The sequence below is a fragment of the Protopterus annectens genome, chromosome 3.part1, assembly GCF_019279795.1.
Source record: "Protopterus annectens isolate FY-2018-M chromosome 3.part1, PAN1.0, whole genome shotgun sequence".
NCBI lineage: Eukaryota > Metazoa > Chordata > Ceratodontiformes > Protopteridae > Protopterus > Protopterus annectens.
In genome coordinates, this window is record NC_056732.1 from 1005750908 (window position 1) to 1005773970 (window position 23063).

Genomic DNA, 23063 nt, shown 5'->3' on the forward strand with positions numbered 1-23063 from the left:
GACGAAGACACATTTGACATAATGTGTCTTCGTTCTTCTGACAGGAACCCTCTGTGAGAATGGTAATTTCTTCCTTGTAATTAACCTGTATATTCCCATCCATCTAAAAAAAAAATCATGTTTACATGGGACAGGCTGAGGTATTCCAAGTTAATTCTGTCCTTGTAGAATATGCTTACAGTTGCTGTGTTTCAGGCATAGGAGCTTCTGGATTTCAGGGCTTTAGCCACCAATGAAAGTTAACTGCCTCTACTAGTTTGTGCTGGAGTTGTTTGGCCTTCTTTAAAACACACGAAAATTATTTTTTCCATCCACATTGTCTCAAAGGCCATAGTATTCAGCGACTCCTCTGCCTTTTAGGGTCTAAAACTGTAGATGGATATGGTAAGAAAATTTAGTATTCATGCATTTTACTTTTAAAGTTCACTGACCCCCTTTGGAGACCATTTAAAGAAAATAATGCTTCCCTACTAGAGTTCATGGACAAGGATGCTGACTTAAATACCTTTGGTATTGGCTTCAGAAATAGGATCTCCAGTAACTTTGTGCAGCAATAAAGTTGTGGACTTTGACCCCATGGAAAAAGAGCAAGGTGTTCTTCATCTGGTGTATTTTTTAGACTGGTTAGTTTGAGACAGCTATAATTCTGTAACCAGCTGATACAGAAAATCTTTGTTTCTTCCTTAACTGTGAGATTCTCTTGGTGAATTCTCTCAGTGACCTTCAGAATAGGAAGAAGACCTTATCCAGTGAGGATGATGGCTTTTCTCAGGGGATTAAGGCTAAGAGTTGTTAAACTGATTCCTCTAACTCATGCTTTATTTCCCGTGGCTTCCATTTGTCTTTGTTGTGCGACTCCAAATAAGTCACTTTACTTAACAGGGATTTCAGGTCACCCCGAAAAGGAACACTTGTTTTCATTGGACTTAACTGCTTATCAAATAATTAAATGTGTAAATTAAAAAAAAAAAAGTACATGCTGTTTCCCATTCTGCTTCCTAAGCTGTTCTGGTTGTCTTTAGAAAGATGTTCAGATATCTAGGAAAGTATTTTAAAACAAAACTTACCTCCTTACCAGTCATGACTGTTCATGCATTTAGTCAAATTTCCCATTATAAGGGGAGGTTCTCCAGGTCTGCCCTGGCACATAAGTTTATCCTAGGGGATATTTTATTTTTATTTTGCATTTGTTAAACAGGTAGGTGGACTGGTCCAAGGAACTATTTTGGCCATGACCCCAGGTCAACATAGCTGGATTTTGAATGTCATTCACATAGTTATGTATCCAAGGGGTCTCTCATCCATCCTCACTTGACCTTTCTTCAGCTAACACTGTAGGTGATATGGTTTTCATCCCTTTTGGGCACATTTTTTCTAAGGATGTGCTCCAGTTTCTGCAGGAGGCCAGAAAACCTATTACCAGAAAATCTTATTTGACCAAATGGAAGATATTTTTTGTCTTGTGCCATGTTCATAACCAGGATCCATTTTTTTGTGAAGGTTTCTCTGGTTCTTTCTTATCAGTTTGAATTGCTCCATGCTAGGTTGGCTTACTGTTCTGTTAAAGCTCACCTTTCAGCTGTTTTTGCTCATCTCCCTTTGACTCCTCCTTTGACCTCTAGGTTTGAGGTCAAACAGATTCTAAAAGGCATCCTTCATATTAAGCCTCCCAGGAAGTCTATTCCTCCTTTCTGGGATCTTAATTTTGTTCTTCAGAAATTGACTCAGGCTCCTTTTAAACCTGCATCTCCTGCTGCCTTGCAACATTGTTCTTAGAAGGCTGTCCTTCTTTTGGCCCTTACTTCAGCTAGAAGGGTGTCTGAGCTTAAGGCTGTGATGGCTGTTCCTCCCTGTTTAGTTATTCATAGGGGCAGGGTGTCTCTTCATACTAATCCTTCTTTTATGCCCAAGTTTGTTAATGTGAGTTGTTTCTTAATCAGTCTTCATTTGCCCACTTTTGTCCCTTCTCCACAGTCTGTTGGTGAGAAGGTTCCTCACCACTTGGATTTGCATAGACAGCTCAGGTATTATTTGGATAAGACTAAGGCCATTCAGAAATCTGAGCAACTTTATTTTCATGCTAGATCTCTTGATTTGCCTGTTTCTAAACTGACACGTTTACTTTTGGATTTCTAAAGCCATTTCCATTTGTTATTATTTAAATCCTTTCTGCCTATATAAAGGCTCAATCTGATGTTGTCTCTTTCATTTGTCCTCATGACTCGGTCCTGGATTTGTCCTTTCCAAAGACTGATGCCTCATGTCTCAAGCTCCTCCCACTCCCATAATATCCTGCATCTCCACTAACTCCTCAGATCTCATTTGCCACCTTCCACTTCAGACGTGATTGCCTTTGCTGTCTTGAGTTAAGTGCCTGTTAAGTCCTTAAGCTTTTTCCTAATTCCGATATATATATGCTATACTTATCATTCTGTAAGCCTTAGATTTAACTTTTGTATGGCTTAGCCTCCTTTTTATTAGAAAGTCATTAGAGTCAGGGCCTTCCGTCCCCATCTCACCTTCTTTCCCTGTATGGCCATTGACCTTTCTATTGAAAAAAAAAATAGCCTTATAATGTCTTTTTTGCTGTTTCTGTTTTTGTCCCTTGCTGTGTGTGGCTGTGTGCACGCACAGGTCTTCAGTGACAATTCTGGTTCTGTTTGCTCTACGTGAAGTGTGTTGTATGCATGGCAGATAGACCCACCAGATTTAAGAGATGAACCTCTTGTGGGCACAAAATCCAAATTCAGATGCCCACGAGAGGTGCATCTGTTGCTTAGGTCCTGATCATCTTGATCAGGACTGTAACATCTGTGCAGGGTTCAATCCCCCACGCCTTGACCGACAGGAGGAATAAATTGATCTTTAAGGGGTTTTTGCCATCCTCCAGAACTCAGACCCCCCTGGCTTGGTTCATTCAAGAAGTATAAAGATCTAAAAAAGCCCAGGAAATGAGCCCCCTCAACCTCTCCAGGCGTATCGTCTCTTCCACCTGAAAAGTGACCATAATTGCTGGATCCAGCCATATCGGACCCGAGGAAAGCTAGACCCTCGGATCTGATAAGTTCCTCAGATCAGACAGTGTTTACACTGGACAACCCTTCTTCCCAGGTAGGTATCACTCCGGATCCCAAGATTTCTGATCCAACAGAAATTGTGGAGATCCGCATCTTCCCCTCCAGTTTGGATCTGAAGGACTCAGACCGTAGGTCTCGGAGCCGTACTCCAAGGCTGAGCAAGTCCACCTCACCTGTTCTGACCTCCAGGGTGGCTCACTCCATGGCTAGGTCCAGCCATTCATCCATATCCTCCAGGTCTTTCAGGATATCCCAATCTGAGATGGACATAATGATGTGGAGCTTACTAAAGGCTCAGATCGAGATAGGACTGTTGTAATCTTCTTCTTATCTTGGATCTGTAAGAGCCCCATCACTGCTAATGGTCTCTCTTCTTCCAATCCAATCTGACCCTTGGCTTCAGAAACCCAGGATCCTGGTATCCGGAGAGAGACGTCATCTGAGTGGAGAATAGCCCTTTCTTTGACTCCAGCAGTGTTCCAGACTGGCTCAGCACTGACGCCGTCAGAGCCAAGTGGGTCCCGAACCCAAGAAGTCAGCGCCAACTCTGGGGGGTTGGTCTCTGCTTCGACTTGGTCAGATCCATCCCTCTCGATAGCTCGAGCCGAGTGTCTTCCACAGCCTTAGGATCCAGGGTGGTGTCTGCCTTCTCTTCTCGGACAGTTTCGGCTCCTTGGAGGGAGGGGGAAGGATCCCCAGGTCTGCTGGCATTCAGAGTTGCAGAGAGGGCATTCTGTAGATCTAGAGCTGCGTTTCCTCCTTCCCCAGTTCCAACTCGGCTCCCTTTCGATCCAAGCCTTGCAACCATGCTTTCAGTCCATGGTCAGCCTGCCCAAGAGGCCCTCCAGGCTCCCTTTCTACAAGGGTTCCTCAGTCTTCCAGGCTCCCTTTCTACAAGGGGTTCCTCATTCTTCCAAGCCCTCTCCTGAGTTTCCCACAGAGGAGGTACCCAGGAAGAGAGCATGCAAGAGGAAGCATGTAGACTACCCTTTGGAGTCACTAACAGAAGACACCAATTTTGATGAAGGAGAGGGATCCCCACCGATCACAACCCAAAGACATCTCCTTTGGAGTTATTTTAGAGATCCTGTAGCAAAAGGGTGGGTGGCCTGCCCAAACCCTGTCTTCCAAGGAATCGGCCTTTGGGACGGGGCCCATTTATGTCCTGGGTCAACCCACCGGCAGACAAGCTTACTGACCAGGCTTGGAAGGAACCTGACCGCATGGAGTCTATTCCCAAGTGAGCTGATAAATTCTTAACCCCCCCCCTTCTGATCATCTTTAATGGAGTAAGGGCATCCAAGCAGCCACAAAGAAGGAGCTGGCGGAACAAAGCTCCACTGTCCACCCACCAAACAAGGAGTCTCGGGCACTGGACAGACATGGGAAGCTCGTTTGTGCCTCAACCACCTTCTCACTGAGAGCATTGAACTATCTGGCCCATTTCACTCATCTTCAAAGGGAATTGGTCCAAGAACTTACCAACTCCCTTTCAGGGTCTTTGTCGGCAGAGGACCTCCAGAAGGTATCTCCCCAATTTGCTACCCTGACCTCCCTGACCAACTCTTCAATGAGGTCAATTTCCAACGCTGAGGAAGGATCCTCTCAAACGGCCAGAACAGGCATAGCCCTTAGGAGACATGCCTGGTTGAGACTTTGTGGGTATGTGGAACCCTTCAAGGTGTCTTTTACCGATGCCCCATTCGATGGCTTCTTCCTGTTTGGGCCATCGGTCAAGGAGAAACACACCCACAGTGAGCAAGATGAAAAGACCCTATCTGCCATAGGCGGTCACATTTTCTCCATAAAGGACCTTTTCAAGGAACCAGAATAGAGGGAAGAAAATGTGGTTCAGTAAATTGCACTGTCTTTTCCAGGATCCTCATGGAGATTCCTCATCTTGAGGCAGAGGATGAGGATTTAATGGAAGACAGTGCCCCAGGGTGGATGGGGTCTGCAGAATCAGGGCTTCAGGGAATCTTCCTCAGACAAGCTCTATCAGCACTATTGAAGCAAACATTAAGGAATGCGTCCATCTTCCAGTCTTTTTTATTAATTATTTCAATAAATACATGCTTCATTTACGTGATGTTCATAGGTAATTGCATTTTTATCTGCACAGGACAAAGGAATTCAGAAAATCTGAGCAGTTATTCATCTGGTTTTCACCCAGCCATTTAGGCAGGCCAGTGTCAAAAGTAACTTTGACAAAATGGATTGCCAACTGTATTACCACCATTTATTCCTTGAAAGGGATAACGCTTCCTTGTTCTCCAAAAGCACATTCTACTAGGTCAATGTCCATGTCTTCTGCTTTTTTGTGCAGAACTTCTATTGACAAAATTTGTGCTGCAGCAACTTGGTTCAGTTTCCACACCTTTGTTTCTCATTATAAGTTAGACATAGTCTCCAGAAGAAAGCATTTTTTGGCTCCACAGTGTCCAGGTATATCCTTCCATAGGGGCCACCCAAGGAGTCACATAGCTGGGGATTCTGACCCATTAGTGAGGACGAATGAAAGGGACAAATCAGCTTTAGAAGTTATGCACTTACCATAACTTGGTATCTGGGTTGTCCTCTTTCATTCGTCCTCACATCCCACCCAACCTTCCTCCTTCCTTTTATCTGGACGTACCTGAAGGATTCATGAATCCACAGATTCCTAGCCTTGCCTTGAGTTCCAGGTTGGGCAATATTCTTGTTTGTATAAAGTTTTCCTTTGTCATTGTTTATATACCGATGTGTGTCTGTGTGTGTGTGTGTGTGTGTGTGTGTGTGTGTGTGTGTATACACAAGTTATTCCATTTGTTGGTTCAGCAAACTCAATGTAAGGAGTTGGTGGAGATGCAGGCTGTTATGGGAGTGGGAGGAGCTTGAGACACGAGGCATCAGTCTTTGGAAAGGCCGGATCGGATCTGAGGATGGATCCAGGACAGCAGTGAGGACCGAATATTCATTACCCCCCCCCCCCCGCTCTCCCCAGTACAAGTACAGTTCCTCCATCCAGTGACTTTGGATATAATCTTTCTGTAATTTGAGAAAGTAAACTTGTATGCATGTACGTGTTGCATTTTTTTTATTTTCTATCATATTTGTTGGTTGTGTTCATACAGTGGATGGCGTGTGTGAATTTAGTACAGTGGCTTGGCACAAAGTCCTAGTGCAGCATGAGATACCATGGTGAGTATCTGTAGGACTTCTGTGTCCATTCCCCACCAGTTCTAAGTATGAGAGGACGAGATAGCAGCTAAGTTGGTGATAGCAGAAAAATAAATCTTTGCAGCTAGTCAGTGCAGAAGACCCCTTGCAGATCAACTGTTGCTGTGAGTTTCTATCTGTTATTTCTAGATTTCCTTCTTAAGTTTAAAATTGAAGCTCATACCGAAATTTTGCTGTTTGGCGAGAATATATTTAAGTTTGCTACTTTGAAGGGGAAAAAAATCAAATGTGAATTTATTTTATTTATATAAGGTTCTTTTAAAGCATTTTTTTTCACATTCACTTCTATGTTTGCTAAATAAGTTTGGAGCAGTTCAATTGGTGTACATAACACACAAACTTGGAACAAGGTTTGCACGTACACACAGGAATGAAATTTTGAGTGTGCTTTATCCAGGTGCATTTCGTAGTAGTAAATTAAACTAAGAGAAGGAAAGTAAAGCAAATGTGAAGAGCTAACTCATTCACTCCAATGGAGCTCAGGAAGTTTGCACTGTAACTTCCAATGGGTGGAGCCTAAGCCTTTTGATAGAAACAGATTATGTCCTCACATTTCAAACAAATGTTCATATCTCTGGAACCATAGGGGTTATGAAAGAAGTAAAATGGCAAACTCTTTAGCACAAACTGTTTTATAGTTGTATTATTCTTTAGATTTTAAGTCTTAAACAGAATTTTATAAGACACAGTAAACACATACTATTACATTTGTAATATTTTGGAAACAAGTTATAATAGCTCAGCAACCACTCAAGTTACACACATACTGTCAGCAGCATTTTATTCATCTAACTGAGTGCTTTCATATGAGGCTAAGGAGTTCTGTCTGTGTTACTTGGTTGTTGAGATACTTAGAAAAATGTGAAATGTATATCTATATGAATATCATAAAAGCAACAGTTAATATCTATTTACCTACACTAGACAGAGGTCAAATATTAATGCAGTTGAGTTTGCCATTATATAAGCTTTAAGATGAAATATTTTAAAACCCCGTACATAGCATGGTTTTGGAATTACTGATGCAAATATGAACAAGCAATATTTGACGCCTATAGGCGTCAGTAAGATTTAACTACAGATGCACCTGGAGGCGTCACTTGGATGTAATGAGTTTTAAGTTCTTGCCCTGTAGTAATTCTGTTTGTATCTTATTATTAAAGATTTATCTCAAAGTACAGCAGAAGTTTATGATGGTGACATTAACGACTATGAAGAAAAGGCACAAGAAATTGTACAAAGCATTCTCCAGGAAGTGGTGAATATAGTTGCTGGAGGTAACAGGTTATACATATTATTTTTTCTGTGTTGAATTTATTTTCTGCTAAGATGTGAGCAAGTTTTAAGGCTTTTCTGCTGTCCTTTGTAGACATTTTATTCACTCTTCATGTCATCTTCTCTATGTGTGTTTCATGTATGTTTGTGTTGTATTGTATATCCGGCCTTATGTATAAGAAAAGTAGGCAGCCACCTATGGTGCCATTCAAATGGGGGCAATTTTCTGGTATGTTTTATTTATTTATCTTAAGAAATGCAGCTGCAGCATTTCTTTACTTTAAATAAAGTAAACCACCCACTGTGCCTCTGTTTAGAGTAGCCATGACTGTGGCTCCCAAATGGAGAAGGTTTTGTAACCTGACAGCTCAGTATGTGGGCTTTGTGGTCTGTCCCACCTCAAGTCCAGACAATAATTCTAATTTGATGTCTAGATCATGTATGGGATGGCAAGAAGCAGTAAGCTGAACATGTTTATATAGAAAAATAGATGGCACAGCCATATTTGAAATGATTCATAGGATGAGGTTTTGTTAAACTGTGTCCAGAAGCCAGCAATTATAGGCAGTGGGTGTATTTTCAGGACTACAGTTTTTGCTGGCTGGAAACTGTGTGTGTGTGTAAAACAGAGTTGAGCTACATTACTAAGGACTTTTTTGCAGTTAGGCATCTCTTGCTGCAATTGCAGGGAAAAGCTGGGGAATGTATGTAAATTAAATTTGCTTACCCTGCTGTCATTTGATTATTATTATGACTTTTCGGGACTAATGTGATTAATATGAAGCAAGTTGAAATACTTTGTAATGGCTACTGGTTATGTGAAACAATGCTAAATACATTTTTTGTGGCAAGTATTACTTATTATCACAGTCAGACTATGGGAATACTATGTGTGAAAGAAAGTGTTTCTTTATTCATTTGGTCAGTTTAAACAGTCAGTCTGGTTTTGCTGAACTAATGTGCATTTTTGAAGTGTATAGTCACTTGTACACTTTTTATTGCCTTTTTTGAGTTAATGGTTACATGTCATAGGCAAAAAGTGAAGATACAGTAATAATAATGATTGCTAATTAGCAACAGTAGAGTAGCTAGGGAGAGGTAAAGGGGGCAGTGGTCCCAAACACAGAGCGGTGACATCTGCCAAGCTTGGAACAGAGAGATGTTCACAAGTGCAGATTATCAGCAGCACATATGTCTGCACACAATTAAGGCAAGTGAGTGGGAGATTTTGATGAGAAGCCAGCATGTGAACGCTGAATATCAAGTAAGTGTTTCATGCTGTCCAGCCTACTGAATGGGAGATTGTAGGAAGTGTGTGTGTGTGTGTGTCCCAGTTAGAGCCATTTTTTTAATTAAATGAATTACTCAGAAATAAACCATGTACCTTATCCATAAGGATCAAGAATCTTAATCCTGTACACCAACTACCAGACATCCTTCCATTTATTTTTGTTTCTCATGGATTAACAGGCTATCATCATATCAGCAGTGTTCTTTGAATGTGATCCCTGCTTTTCTTGTTGCATTGCATGTTGACATTGCACTTATGATTTATCTGTAAATAAATTTGACAGCATGAAGTGTGTTACTGTAATGTTAATATTTTAATTATGAAAACATTTTTTATTTAGTTTGTTTTTTGCAGGCACACAGGTATGAAATGCAGTGTGTTTCGGCAACAACAGTTTGTCTTGTACTTAGTGCAGATGAGTAAGGCTTATCAGTTGTTAGAAGAGCTGCTTCCTGTAGTGCATGGTTTAATTCCTTCAGCCTTCATTTGTCTTTTATATGACTAATGAATTATTTTACCAGACAGTACTCCTGGGCTGCTCATGAAAAGGTGCACTTGTGTCCAATAGGCTGTCCCAGGCTGTTAGCATATATGTTACACATTGTCTTTTTAATTCCTGCACCCTTTACAGAGACGGTAATTAGTTCTTCAGTATGTTCTATACGAGTATGAATCTCAACATGTCTCTTGTAGTTTAATTGGTTGCCAAATGCATTTCACTAAATATAACTTTCAAGGAAAGAAAAGTTTACTATTTCTCATATTAAAACAGTTTCCAGTTACAGTGGGTTTTATTTTCTTTAGGAAATGGCTGTCATTGTTTTTTTTCTGCAAAATTTACTATAAAATTCACATCTCTGTGATTGTAAAATTAAAGAAGAAAATAGTATGCACACTGAAGTTTAAACAATATGTCTGAAGTTGTTGTCTTCATTTGGTCTTCAACCTGTGGGTTCCCAGATCCAGCATGGATCTGACTCAGCCATGTATCCATCATCTTGATATGAGCTCTAAGCTCCTCCCCTACCCATAATGCCCCTGTCTTCTTCCTCCCTTCAGATCTCGTTTGCCATGCTGTTGTCCGCATCATGATCGGTGCTCTCTGCTTATAAAGTTTGGATAAGTGTCTGTATAACTGTTTATTTTCCCCTTTTTCTCATATTATCCACTTCTCTATCCTTTCTACCTCCCCTCGTGCTCTCTGTGCCGGTAAAAAAAAAAAAAACCTTCTCTTTCTTGTGTGTGTGATTCCTGTATGAGTGAGCATGTTAGGCCTTAGGTTAGGAGTATGTCTGATACACCTAAACCAGGCTTCCAAAAATGCACAGAGTGTGGTCACTAGCTCTCCCCAGCTGATGGCCACACTCTGTGCATTGTATGTCTTGGGGCAGCCCATTTACATACCTCCTGTTCCATCGGTGCTGGGTTTAATCCCCGGGCACTGATGGATAGGAGGAATGAGTTCATTTTGAAGAGCCTTCTTCCCTCTCTTTCCACTGGGGCACAGGCCTCTTCTGCCCCGGTTTCTACCTCTGCCCCTGCCTCTGGGACTCAACCTCCCCCCAAGAGGCCCAGGGATGGAGACCCAGCCAGCCAAGACAAAAGGCATGGCCAAGAAGCGATCCCCAGATCGCTCTGGTTTGGCGGGCCCACCAACAAAAGTTAGTTCGGCTCTGAGGTCGGAGTCCCCCTGCTCTGTTCCCCTGGGTTTTCTCTGGAGCTGGAGGAGCTTTGGACCCAGTCGCCAGTGCAGGTTTCCCCTCACCGCCACTCCAGGCTGGTGTTGGTGGCCTCCTCATCTTGTTCCACCCACAGTCTTTACGAACTGGAGATGGATAGGAAGTTTATCCGCACTCAGATTCATTTGAGAGTCATGCCTGCCCCCTCTCCCTCCAGAGTGGGGGCATGCAATCTGCGTTTACCCCTGTATTTCCTTCTCCAATCCGACTTCCAGTTTTGGAGTCCTTGGATCCAAGGACACTTGGCATCGAGGGGACGGCTCCGATGGTACCTTGTACATCGACACCTGCCATGGCCTTGAGCATGTTGGATCCGACTAGCTTGGATCCATCCGAATCTTGGAGCTGTAGCCTCAGTGCCAGATCCGAGGAGATGGTGTCTGCTCCCAGCCTTTTGGAGCAGAGACTTCCCCTTGGTATCGCAGCACTTGAAGGTTCGGTTCCGACTCCCTCGTCGGGTCAGTGGTTTACGGCTCCGGCCATTGTTCCTTTTCAGGAGGCCCATTCCTCTTCAGCTTTCGACATGGTTGAGAAGGTACTCTCGACCCCTTTGAGACCCTTGACCATCTCGTCCTTGGAGTCCGCCCTGGCTCCCTCTGGTTCTGGTGTGGGTCTGATCATTCTTCTATCTCAAGGACAGCCTGTCCACCTATATGCCCCAGGCCGCCCACTCTTGGAAGCAGTGAGACGTTGGCGAGTCCTCCCCAGAGACACCCACTGAGGAGGTTCCTCGCAAACAAATGTGCAGAAGGAGGCAGTTGGATTCCCCACCAGAGTGAATCATGGAAAACACCAATTTGGAGGAAGGGGAAAGTTCCCCCCGATCACCCCCTGAGGATGTCTCCTTTAGAGACATCATGTAAAGTTTATGCCAGCGTGGGGGGAGGGGGGTCTGCCCACAAACCTTTCCCAGATGAATCGGTGTTCCTGGAGGCATTTGGTGCAGGACTGGGTGTCCCCTCCCACGGATCCTTTGGTGGATCTGATTAAATCTTGGACGTGGAAGGAAACGGACATGGTGGAGCCCATCCCCAAATGCCCAGACAAAGTTCTGGGTCCCCCTTCAGACAGGACCCATTGGAATAAGGGATCCTCAGTTGATGCCGTAGTGGTGGCAGCTGCCACTAAGAAGGTGCTCGCTCAGGAGAGTTCTACAGTCCACCCTCCTGACCGAGAGCCCAGGACTATGGACCATTTTGGAAAGTGGGTGTACACTTCAGTGACCTTTTTTGTTAGGGTGCTGAATTATCTGGCACATGTGATTAGGCTGCAGCGAGACCTGGTTAAGGAGGTCGCTCAGTCTACCCCAGGGTTCATGTTGGCAGAGGACAAGAAAGTGTTCTCCTCTCGTATGGCCACCCTGACATCTGTCGCTAAAACCTCTATGCATCTCCTCTCCCATGCAACAGAAGACGCTGCTAAAAGCTGCCGGTACTGGCATTGCCATCAGGCACCATGCCTGGCTCTGGCTCTGTGCTTTTTCAGAACTCTTTAAGGTGTCCTTTACGAATGCCCCATACAGCGGTTCCTCCCTTTTTGGGAAGTCGGTCCGTGACACCTTAGTGCAGATTGAGAAGGACAGAAAGACTCTGCTGTCAGGATCCACTTTTTGGCCCCTCAACGAACCTTCTCTAGGAATCAGCGAGGGACCAAGAAGATGTGGTTCTGAAAATCTCAGAGTTATTCCCAGGACACTCAAGATTTGCCTTCCCCCAGGGGAAGAGGGGGATATGATAGACTCCACCCTAGATGCAGAGGGGATCTGAGGAATCATGGGTCTCGAAAGCCTTTCTCGGAGAGACCCTTACAGGACCCTGAAGGATTGCCCGACTGCTCGTCTCTGGAGACATTCGGGACTTGCTACACCTAACGGCATGGGAGTCCATCACGGAAGATCGTGAGGTGTTGCGAATTATATCCAGAGGCTATTCAGTCCCCTTCCTCGAGTCACGTCCACCACCCAGACACCTCCCAGATGTTTCAGCCACACACAGGAAGGATGTAGCACTGGAAATTGCAAAGCTGCTAGAAAAGCGAGTCATCTAACCAGTCACTCCCAGACCAGTCGGGATTAAGCATTTATTCCAGGTTCTTTTTGGTGCCAAAGGAGACAGGGGACCTAAGACTCATTCTGGATCTGTCCATCTTGAACTTGTCAGTGGCCAAGATAAAATTCCAGATGGTCACCCTTCTATCTATTCTGCCCTTCCTGCAAGAGAATGATTGGATGTGCTCAGTCGACCTCCAGGCTGCATACTACCACATCAGAATGGACAGGTGCTCTCAGACGTTTCTCCACTTCCAGCTGGGAGCCAATCATTACTAGTTCAGAGTGCTCCCCTTTGGTCTCATCACAGCCCCCAGGGTGTTCACCAAAGTGATTGCAGTAGTAGTGGCTCACCTGAGTCTCCAGGGCATTCAGTTCTTCCCCTACCTGGATGATTGACTCCTCACTGCTCCTTCCAGGCATCAGCTCTGTCAAGCAAGGGATTCCTTTCTTCTCCTAGCCCAGCAGTTGGGCATTATCATCAATCTCAGCAAGTCGTCACTGGTCCTGGTTCAAGTGTTAGATTTCATCGGGGCTTGACTGGACACAATTCAAACCAAAGTCTTTCTTACCTCGAGAGGATACAGTCTCTAAAGCTACATGCCCTTTGCATTCTTCAAGCACAGTCACCGACAGCATAAATGGTATTAAGGACATTGAGGTCCATGGCAGCCACAATCAATCTCTTGCCTGTGGTGTGTTTATCATATGCAGGCTCTTCAGTGGACTCTCACGGTACAATGGTCCATGTTAGATCTCCTATTGTCTCACCCTGTTCAAGTCTCTCAGGTGTGCAGGGACTCTCTTCTGTGGTGGTTTCATTCCCCAGACCTTGTTTGGGGTTTCTCCTTTCTTTCTCCTTTCCCCTTGGCTACGGTGACTACAGACGCCTCCCTACTAGGGTGGGGAGGGCACTGCTCGGGAAGGATAGTCCAAGGCACATGGTTCCCCTACAAGACCAGATTGCATATCAACATACTGGAGATGAGGGTGGTGCTTCTAGCATTGCATGCTCTCCATGCCCATCTTTCCCCAGGAACAATTGCTATCCAGATGAACTGTATGTCTGTGGTCTGGTACATCAACAAGCAGGGGGGAACCAGGTCTTATCCTCTATGTTGCGAAGCAATGTGGGAGTGGGCCATCTCCACCGGCCATTTTCTGGCAGCAGTGCACTTTCTGGGAGGTCAAACATTCTAGCGGACAGGCTCAGCAGGTCTATTCTGATGCCCTACTAGTGGTCTCTGAATCCTTCACTAGAGAAACAGATCTTTCTCAAGTGGAGTCAGCCTTGCTGTGATCTCTTCACCTCTCCTTCCAATGCGAAATGCAGTGTTTTTTTCACTCTGATCCCCCGTCTGGGGGAAGCCCTCAGAGACACTCTAATTCATGCTTGGCCCCCAGGTCTTCTGTATGCTTATCCTCCTCTTCCCTTAATACCAAAATTCCTTCAGAAAGCTTGCAGGCTGGGGAGCCTAGTTGTCCTCATTGCCCCATTCTGGCCTTGCCAAGTATGGTTTCCCTCTCTGTGGTTTCATCTGGTGGCTCCAACATAGGCATTGGATCCAGTTACAGATCTCATTTCTCTTCTTTCAGGGATTCCCCATCCAGAACTAGACAGTCTGAAGCTCACCTCTTGGCTGCTGAAATTTCTCTGATAGTCAGGATTCCAGGATTATCTTCATCTGTCAAAAGGATCCTGACGGCGGCTCGTAAGTCTTCCACCAGGAAGGTATACTCCAGCAAATGGAAACGTTTTTCAGTCTGGGCTTCGCAGCATGCCCTAGATCCCTTCACTGCCCTGGCTTCCTCGGTTTTGGAGTTTTTAGCAGGGATCTTTCGGCAAGGTGCCAGCTATTCTACGGTCAAGGTCCAACTTGCAGCGATTTCTAATTTTCATGTGGATGACGATATGGCTTCCTTGCATCTTTGAAGCTTTGCAAGGCCTTCCTAAAAGGCACTTTCCTTCTTCAGCCTCCAGTGAAGGACCCAACACTGCCATGGGATCTTATGTTAGTTCTACAGGCTTTAGTTTCACCCCCTTTTGAGCCTGCAGCTTCTGTGGAGCTTCAATTTTTGTCCTGGATGAAAGCTTTCTTGGTTGTTGTCACGTCTGCCAGGAGGGTTTCGGAGCTTCAAGCTTTGTCAGTCAAGCCCCCCTTATAGGATTTTTATAAGGATAGGGTATCCTTGCATAATAATCCATCCTTTCTTCCTAAGGAAGCTTCGGAGTCCAATATTAATCAGATAATCAATTTCCTGTTTTTTTTCCCCAAATTTTCAAAACAAGGGAGAATACAAATTGCACTTGTTGGACATGCACAGACAGTTGTATTTTTACCTGCACAGGACTAAAGCATTTCGTAAGTCTTATAAGCTCTTCATTTCTTATTCTAAACCCTTTTTAGGGAAATCAGTATTTAAGGTCACCATTGCCCGTTGGATTTCCCAGTATATTATTCTGGTGTATTCTGCTAGGGGTTTATCCCCACCAGGTCATATGAAGGCACATTCCACCAGATCTATGGCTACTTCAGCAGCCTTTTGGTCCAAAAGTCTCATTAGATAATATCTGCTGTGCAGCTACTTGGGCTTCATCTCGCATTATAAATTGGCTATCATATCCAGGAACAAGGCATCCTTTGGCTCTGCCATGCTCTGGAATATTCTTCCATGAGGGCCTCCCAGGTGTTTATTAGCTGCGGAACTCTGTCCCACAGGTTGAAGACCAAATGAAGACAACAACTTCAGATAAAGAAGTTATGCACTCACTGTAACATTCTATCTGAGTTGTTGCTCTTCGTTTGTCTTCAACAATCCCTCCCTCCTTCCCCCTGCCTTGCATAAACTGTGCTGTGGTCTGACGAGTAGAGGATGTGGTTATCACCAAGGTGCCTCTTTCTCTCCCCTGCTTGCTTATGAAGACTTTTGGAATGGGGCAAGGTGTTTGGGTCGGGAGCAATGCTAGGTTGGAAAGCAAACTCGATCTGAAGGGAGGAAGGAGACAGGGGCATTATGGGTAAGACAGGAGCTTAGAGCTAGGATCAAGATGCTGGATATGCGGCCGAGTAGGATCCGGAAACCCACAGGTTGAAGACAAATGATGAGCAACAACTCAGACGGAACATTATGGTGAATACATAACTTCTTTTTATGATAATTCAGGAGAGTCAGACAAGTAATGACATATTTGCCTGGCAGGGGCCTGATTCATTACCTTGTATAGGGCCCCATTTGCCCATGATGTGACACTGTTGACTCTTGAGGTGTGTATGCTGCATCAACAGAGCATTGTTAACCATTCATCTGAAGTAGGAACTTCATTTGTCAGCAACCTTTGGGATACGGATCCGATCTCGGATCCGAGCCGGCAACTTCTATCACAGCATAGATCCGAGCTCGTAGCTCCTCCCTTTACCCATAATCCCCTACCAACCCAGACTAACCTCAGATCTAGTTTGCCACTCTTCAAGCAACAGCTAGATTCCAGAGCTCTTGGTCAGATTCTGTGAGAAAAGAAGTTTTTCACCTTTTTCTTGTATTCCTTTTGAGCGAGTGTCTGTGTGTGTGTTTAGGTTTCCCTTAACGCTAATTTCTCTCTTTTTAGCTTAAATTAGCTTAATTTTTATTTTTCCTCCCTGCCCTCGCTGGTCGCAGTGTGTGTGTGTGTGTGTGTGTAGTGTGTAGGGGCCTAGTGAGTGTATTTCCTTTCAGTGATGGAGGCCCCTAAAGCCATTTTTTCGAAATGCACCAAGTGTGGTCACAAGCTTTCACCGGCTGATGGCCAACTCGGTGCGTTAGGTGCCTTGGGGTTGAACACCTCTCCTCGGGTTGCGTGATTTGCGCTGCATTCAACCCCAGGACACTTAAGGATCGGAGGTCGAAGCTGGTTCTGACGGGCCTTTTGCCCCTAGACCCGGCTCCGGCCTCCGGTACTTCTGTGACCGCTACCCAGTCCTCGGTAGCGGCCACTCCTGCCCCCCTCCCTCCGACCGGGACTCAACCTCCCACTGTGGCTTCGGAGGTGAGGGAGGCCAGGAAAGAGAAGTGGAGGGAGAAGTACCTTAAGCGGCGGGCCGAAGACTCCTCCTTGGGCCCCGCCTGCCAAACAGGCTTCTTCCTCCAGGGTTTCTGGTTCACCTCCTCCTCGGATCTGATCCCCTTGCTTCTCACCAGGACCCAAGGAGGAGGTGACCCCGGTCCCCGTCGAGGTCATTGAGGCGGCACTCCAAGCCTGCCTCAGTGGCCTCCTCGAGGTCCACCTTCAGTATGTCGGATGTGGACATTGACCGGATGATGAGGAGGTTCATCCAGGCACAGATGTCAGTCCGGGGGGGAGCTCGACCCCTTTTTTTGCTCCTATCGCTCCTTCTCCTATCCGCCTTCTGGGTTCGGAGCTGTCGGTGCCGAGCCACGTTGGATCCAGGAGTGGGTCAGAGCCGACAGTGCTAGGCACTTCGGCTCCGACGATTCCCTCGAGTTTGTCTGATCCGACCTATCGGAGCCGTGGGCCGAGCTTCGGATCCGAGGGACTCTGTGTGCTTTCGGCCCCTTCCCGGTCGGAACGCGCGGGTCCTTCGGATCTGATAGTCTCGGCTCTGGGTCCAATCCCCGCCTCGGATCGAGTGGGAGTCGGATCTCGGATCCGTCAGAGAGCGGCTCCCCCTCGGCTTTCGCGGTGGTGGAGAGGGTACTGTTGAGTGCATCCAGGCCTCCGGTCCTGGCTTCAGCTCCCCCCTGCACTTCCTCTCAGCTGGTCCTGGCTCCCCTCACCCGGCCTTTGGGGCAGCCTGCTTCAGCGCCTCTAGGTGTTCCATTGGAACAGGATATTGCTGGTGAGGACTCCTCGGACAGCCCCCCTGAGGAGGTTCCTCGCAAGTCGAAGTGCAAAAGGAGGCACGTGGACTCCCCTGAGTCCCTCACTGAAGATACGGACTTGGATGAAGGGGGAAAGGCTCCCCAAGATGTCTCCTTTGGAGACATCATGGAAATGCTCAGAATCGGGGGGGTGGTCTGCCCCCAAGGCTTCCTCCGACGAGTCCATATTCCTAGAGGCGTTCAAGGCAGGGCCATCTACCTCTTGGTTGTCCCCTCCCCCCGACCCCTTGGTGGATCTTATAGCCATTAGGGCTTGGAGGGAGCCGGACACTGTAGAGCCTGTTCCCAAGCGCCCGGACAAAATCTTGAGCCCCCCGTCAGAGAGAACCCATTGGAGCAGAGGTCCCCCTGTGGATGCCATGTTGGTGGCGGCAGCCACCAAGAGACAGTTGGATCAGGAGAGCCCCATGGTTCATCCGCCGAGCAAGGAGTCTCGTGCGATGGACCGCCTTGGGAAGCGGGCCTTCAGTTCAGTGACCTTCTCCATGAGAGCCCTGAACTATATGGCACACGTCATTAGGATGCAGCGGGATCTAATTAAAGAATACGCTGCTTCCCCCCCAGGGTCCATGTCGGAAGGGGACAAGCAACTGTACTCCTCCCGAATGTCCACCCTACGTTCTATTTCCAACACCTCTATGCGGCTTTTGTCTCACGCCACTGAGGGAGCCACTAGAGCAGGCGGAGTCGGGCTGGTCATGAGGAGGCAAGCCTGGCTCCGACATTGTGACTTCTCGGAACCCTTTAAGGCATCATTTGCGAATGCCCCTTTTGATGGTTCTGCATTGCTTGGCAAAACCGTTTGCGACACCCTTGTCCAGCACGAGAAAGATGGGAAGACGTTGTCTGCCGTCGGAGTCCGCTTCTCTGCTCCCCAGAGGTCCTTTGCCAAGAACCAAAAGGGTCAGAAGAAGATGTGGTTCCAGAAATCGCATCAATCCCAGTCTGCTCTGGACAACCAGTCCTCTCGTGGCAGAGGAGGACAGGGAGGACGCCGCCCTAGAGGCAGAGGGGGTCCCAGGAATTTTGGGTCCAGAGAACCCTTCTTTGAGAGGCTCACACAGAACCCCTGAGGGGTTACCCGGCTGCTCCACTCTGGAGGCAGTCGGGGGACGTTTTTCGAGGCACCTAACAGTGTGGGAGTCCATAACAACGGATCGCTGGGTGCTTTGTGTTATATCCAGAGGCTACCAAATTCCCTTTCTTGTAACCCCCAGAATCAGAAGCCTCCCCGATGTACCACCCAATCAGAGGGAGGCGGCTGCTACAGAAATTCAGCAGCTCTTACAAAAAAGAGCCATGCAGCCTGTCCCCCCAGATCAGCTCGGATCTGGGTTTTACTCCAGGTTCTTTCTGGTGCCAAAAAAGACGGAGGACGCGAGGCCCATCCTGGACCTCTCTCTCTTGAACCTGGCAGTACCAAAAGTAAAGTTCCGGATGGTCACACTGCAGTCTATTCTCCCACTACTGCGGGAGAACAACTGGATGTGCTCAATAGACCTCAAGGATGCGTACTATTATATTCTCGTAGACAGACACTCCAGGAGGTTTCTCCGCTTCTGACTGGGAGCCAGCCATTTCCAGTTCAGGGCCCTTCCCTTCGGTCTCACCTCAGCCCCCAGGGTGTTCACCAAGGCCTTGGCAGCGATAGCGACCCACCTGAGACTCCAGGGAATTCAGGTCTTTCCGTACCTGGACGACTGGCTCCTTACCGCCCCAACAAGGCATCTTCTTTGCTCATGCATTATTTCCTCAATCTGGCTCCACTCTTAGGGTTGACCATCAGCATGGCCAAATCCTCCCTGGCTCCTACACAAGTATTGGATTTCATAGGGGCGAGGTTGGTCTCCAGACTGATGCTTGCTTTCTTGACTCCAGATTGGCTTCAGAACCTGAGGTTGCACGTGCAGGCCATCCTTCAACTTCAAGCTCCTTTGGCGGAATTGGTCCTGAGGGCTCTAGGGTCCATGGCGGCAGCAATTCCGCTGCTGCCCATTGGCCCGGCTGAATATGAGGGTCATACAGTGGACCCTCCGGGTACATTGGTCCCTATATCACAATCCCCTGTCTCATCCCATTCCCTTAAGCAGGGTTTGCAAAAGGTTGCTCTTGTGGTGGCTCCAGTCCTCCAGTCTCCACACGGGACGCCCCTTCTCACTGCCTCCGCCAGTCGCCACAGTGACCACGGACGTTTCTCGCCTGGGGTGGTGGAGGCACTATTTGGGCAGAACAGTCCAAGGCACGTGGAATGACATAGAGACCTCATTGCATATCAACGTCCTGGAGATGAGGGCGGTGCTTTTGATGTTGCAAGCACTTCACAACCCTCTTCCGGTGGGGATTGCGATTGTACAGACGGACAACATGTCAGTCGTCTGGTACATCAACAAACAGGGGGGAACCAGGTCTTACCCTCTCTGCCGCGAGGCCATGAGAGTGTGGGAATGGGCAATATCCACCAACTGCTTTCTCATCGCAACGCACATTCTGGGACGGTCCAACATTTTAGCGGACAGGCTCAGTCGTACTATCCTGACTCCTTACGAGTGGTCTCTCAATCCTCTAGTGGCAGAGCAAGTATTTGCCCGATGGGGGCGACCTTGTTGCGATCTTTTTGCCTCTCCCACAAATACCAAATGCAACGACATTGCTCTGATCCTCCGGGGAGTCCCCGAGAGACTCTCTAGTTCATGCTTGGCCTCCCAGTCTACTTTATGCTTACCCGCCTCTGCCCCTGATGTTGAAACTATTGCAGAAAGCCAGTCAGTTGGGGAGCAAGATGATCCTCATTGCCCCATTCTGGCCTCGTCAGACGTGGTTCCGTTACCTATGGACTCACCTGATTCATCCGCCCTGGATTCTGGATCCCCTCCCGGATCTCATTTCACACCCCCTGGGTCTCCCGACTCTGGACCTGGCCAACCTAAAGCTGACGGCTTGGTTGCTCCAGTTCCACTCCTGATAAGGACTCCCGGAATCTCATCACCAGTCAAAGCCATTCTAGTAGCAGCTCATAAGCCTTCCACCAGAAGGGTCTATCGGAGTAAATGGAAACGTTTTTCCATTTGGGCAAAACACCGTCATTTAGATCCCTTTACGGCGCCGGTAGCGTCGGTTCTAGATTTTCTAAATTCTCTCTTTCACCAGGGGGCTAGTTCTTCCACGGTCAAGGTGCAACTTGCAGCAATTTCACACTATCATGTAGGGCAGGAGTCAGGCCCGCTTATTACTTCCAAACTGTGTAAGACCTTCCTTAAGGGTACCTTCCTCCTCAGGCCCCCGGTCAGAGAGGTGGTACCTCCGTGGGATTTATCCCTAGTTTTACAGGCCTTGACTAGCCCCCCTTCCGAGCCGGCAGCCACTGTTGATCTTAAATACCTCTCTTGGAAAACGGCCTTTTTGGTAGCCATAACTTCAGCCAAGAGGGTCTCGGAACGCCAGGCTCTCTGTGTCAAACCACCATATTTGGTCTTCCACCCAGACAGAGTTCACCTCAGGATCAATCCGTCTTTTCTACCTAAGGTATCTTTGGAAGCTAACATTAATCAATCTATTAATCTTCCAGTATTCTTCCCCAACTATCAAAACAAAGGAGAGTATAAGCTGCACTCTTTAGACGTGCACAGACAACTACGTTTTTATATTCATCGAACTACTGGTCATAGGCAATCCGAACAGTTGTTTGTCTCCTTTGCCAAAAACAACTTCGGCAAGTCGGTTTCTAAAGTTACCCTCTCCCGATGGATATCTAGTTGTATTCTCTTAGCATATCAGAGCTCAGGAAGGCCTGCACCTCAGGGAGTCTGAGCTCATTCTACTAGGGCCGTTGCTACATCGGCTGCTTTCAAGGCTAGGGTTTCTATGGATGACATTTGTTCCACAGCCACTTGGGCTTCATCTCATACCTTTATCAGCCACTACAAAGTAGATATTGTCTCCCGAGGTAGGGCGTCTTTTGGCTCTGCAGTGCTCCGGAATATTTTTCCATGAAGGCCACCCAAGATTTAGGTAGCTGGGGACTCTGTCCCAAAGGTTGCTGACAAATGAAGTTCCTACTTCAGATTAAGAAGTTATGTACTCACCATAACGTTCCATCTGAGTAGGTATCTTCATTTGTCTGCAACCATCCCCCCCTCCTTCCCCCTGACCAAGATGATCCTACTTGGGGTTCTTTAGATTAGTTCCCTCTGGGACACAGTATTAGCTGTGCTATGGGGCAAACTTGATCTGAGGTCGGTCAGGGTTGGTAGGGGATTATGGGTAAAGGGAGGAGCTAGGAGCTCGGATCTATGCTGTGATAGAAGTTGCCGGCTCGGATCCGAGATCGGATCCATATCCCAAAGGTTGCAGATAAATGAAGATACCTACTCAGATGGAACGTTATGGTGAGTACATAACTTCTTATTCATATAGGTCAAACATGTACTGACTGATGTCAGATGGGATAGATATTCTTGATGACAGAGAAGACATAGTGAGGTCAAAAATAAGATGCAAGCATTCTTCAAGTGTTAGCCCCCTCCCCACAAAAATTAGAATGTTATATGTAGTAATATTTCTGATTTTTGTATGACTCTGCTGTTGCAGCATTTATATTGTCTTTAACTGCTTTGATTTATTAATTGCACTTGAAAAATAATTCATTAATATGCCTGGATTGTGAAATATAGTGGAAGCATGATGCATTTCTGTAGTCAAAACGTGTTGTGTTTTATTAATATATTTTTGCAGTACCTTTTTTACAGCTTCCTACAACTGCAAAGGGTTTGACATTTGTCAGATCATATAGTCTGCATGCTGATCTAAACCATCTGATCTTTAGCATTTGTTATGTAGTCATTGTTGCATATTATTGTGATACAGTCTTTTCTACAAGATTAGACTGTAAAAGAACCTTTAGTGTGGAAGTTAGCGCAGAGCACTAAAGTTCCAACTTGTTAGCGAGCTGCTTCCTGTGGAAAGGGTGAAGGGTTTTAATCTTTCCACCTTTATTTATCTACTGTGTGATATTGTGCAAGTCACTTAACCAGGAAGTGCTTTGGAGTAATTGGGAATTTGAGCTGTGTTCCGAATGGTCTCCAGGACTCCATGCCTAGTAACTGTGAATCTGTTCATTGATGTTCTTCGTCTCACATTGCTGCAGTCATAACCTGTGGGTAGTCCGCTGTCCTCGGTCGGCCCGAATACCAAAGTGTTAGGCTGGCGTCGGTCATGGTCGCTCAGATCTGACGTCAGTACGCAGTGGTACTAAAGCGCATGACTGACGCCATATCCTCAGTCTTTCTTGCCGCATGGTCCGAAGCAGAAGCAGCGTTTGCAAGTGCCGTTCGGCGTCCTGAAATTTTCGTATTCTGAGTTTCAGACCGAAGACCAAGTTGGGCTAAGTACCGTTGGGGAATATTTTTGTCTTTTCTTGCCTCAGTTAAATCCGGATGTCAGAAAAAGTTAATAATTGTATTTCTTGTGGGAAACAGATACCTCATAGGGACTACCACTCTCTCTGTATTCCTTGCTTGGGGCCTGAGCACGACATAGTC

The 23063-nt window shown here is 46.6% G+C and overlaps 1 protein-coding gene across 2 annotated transcripts in view; it reads left to right on the plus strand.

Annotated features, from left to right (window-relative positions):
- Nucleotides 1-23063, plus strand: part of ARFGEF1 (ADP ribosylation factor guanine nucleotide exchange factor 1) — a 4299619-nt gene that overhangs the window by 562208 nt on the left and 3714348 nt on the right. For both annotated transcript variants that reach the window (XM_044067163.1, XR_006364243.1), the window contains exon 7: nucleotides 7460-7573. In XM_044067163.1, the coding sequence (XP_043923098.1) occupies nucleotides 7460-7573 (114 nt within the window). The remainder of the gene's footprint in view (nucleotides 1-7459; nucleotides 7574-23063) is intronic.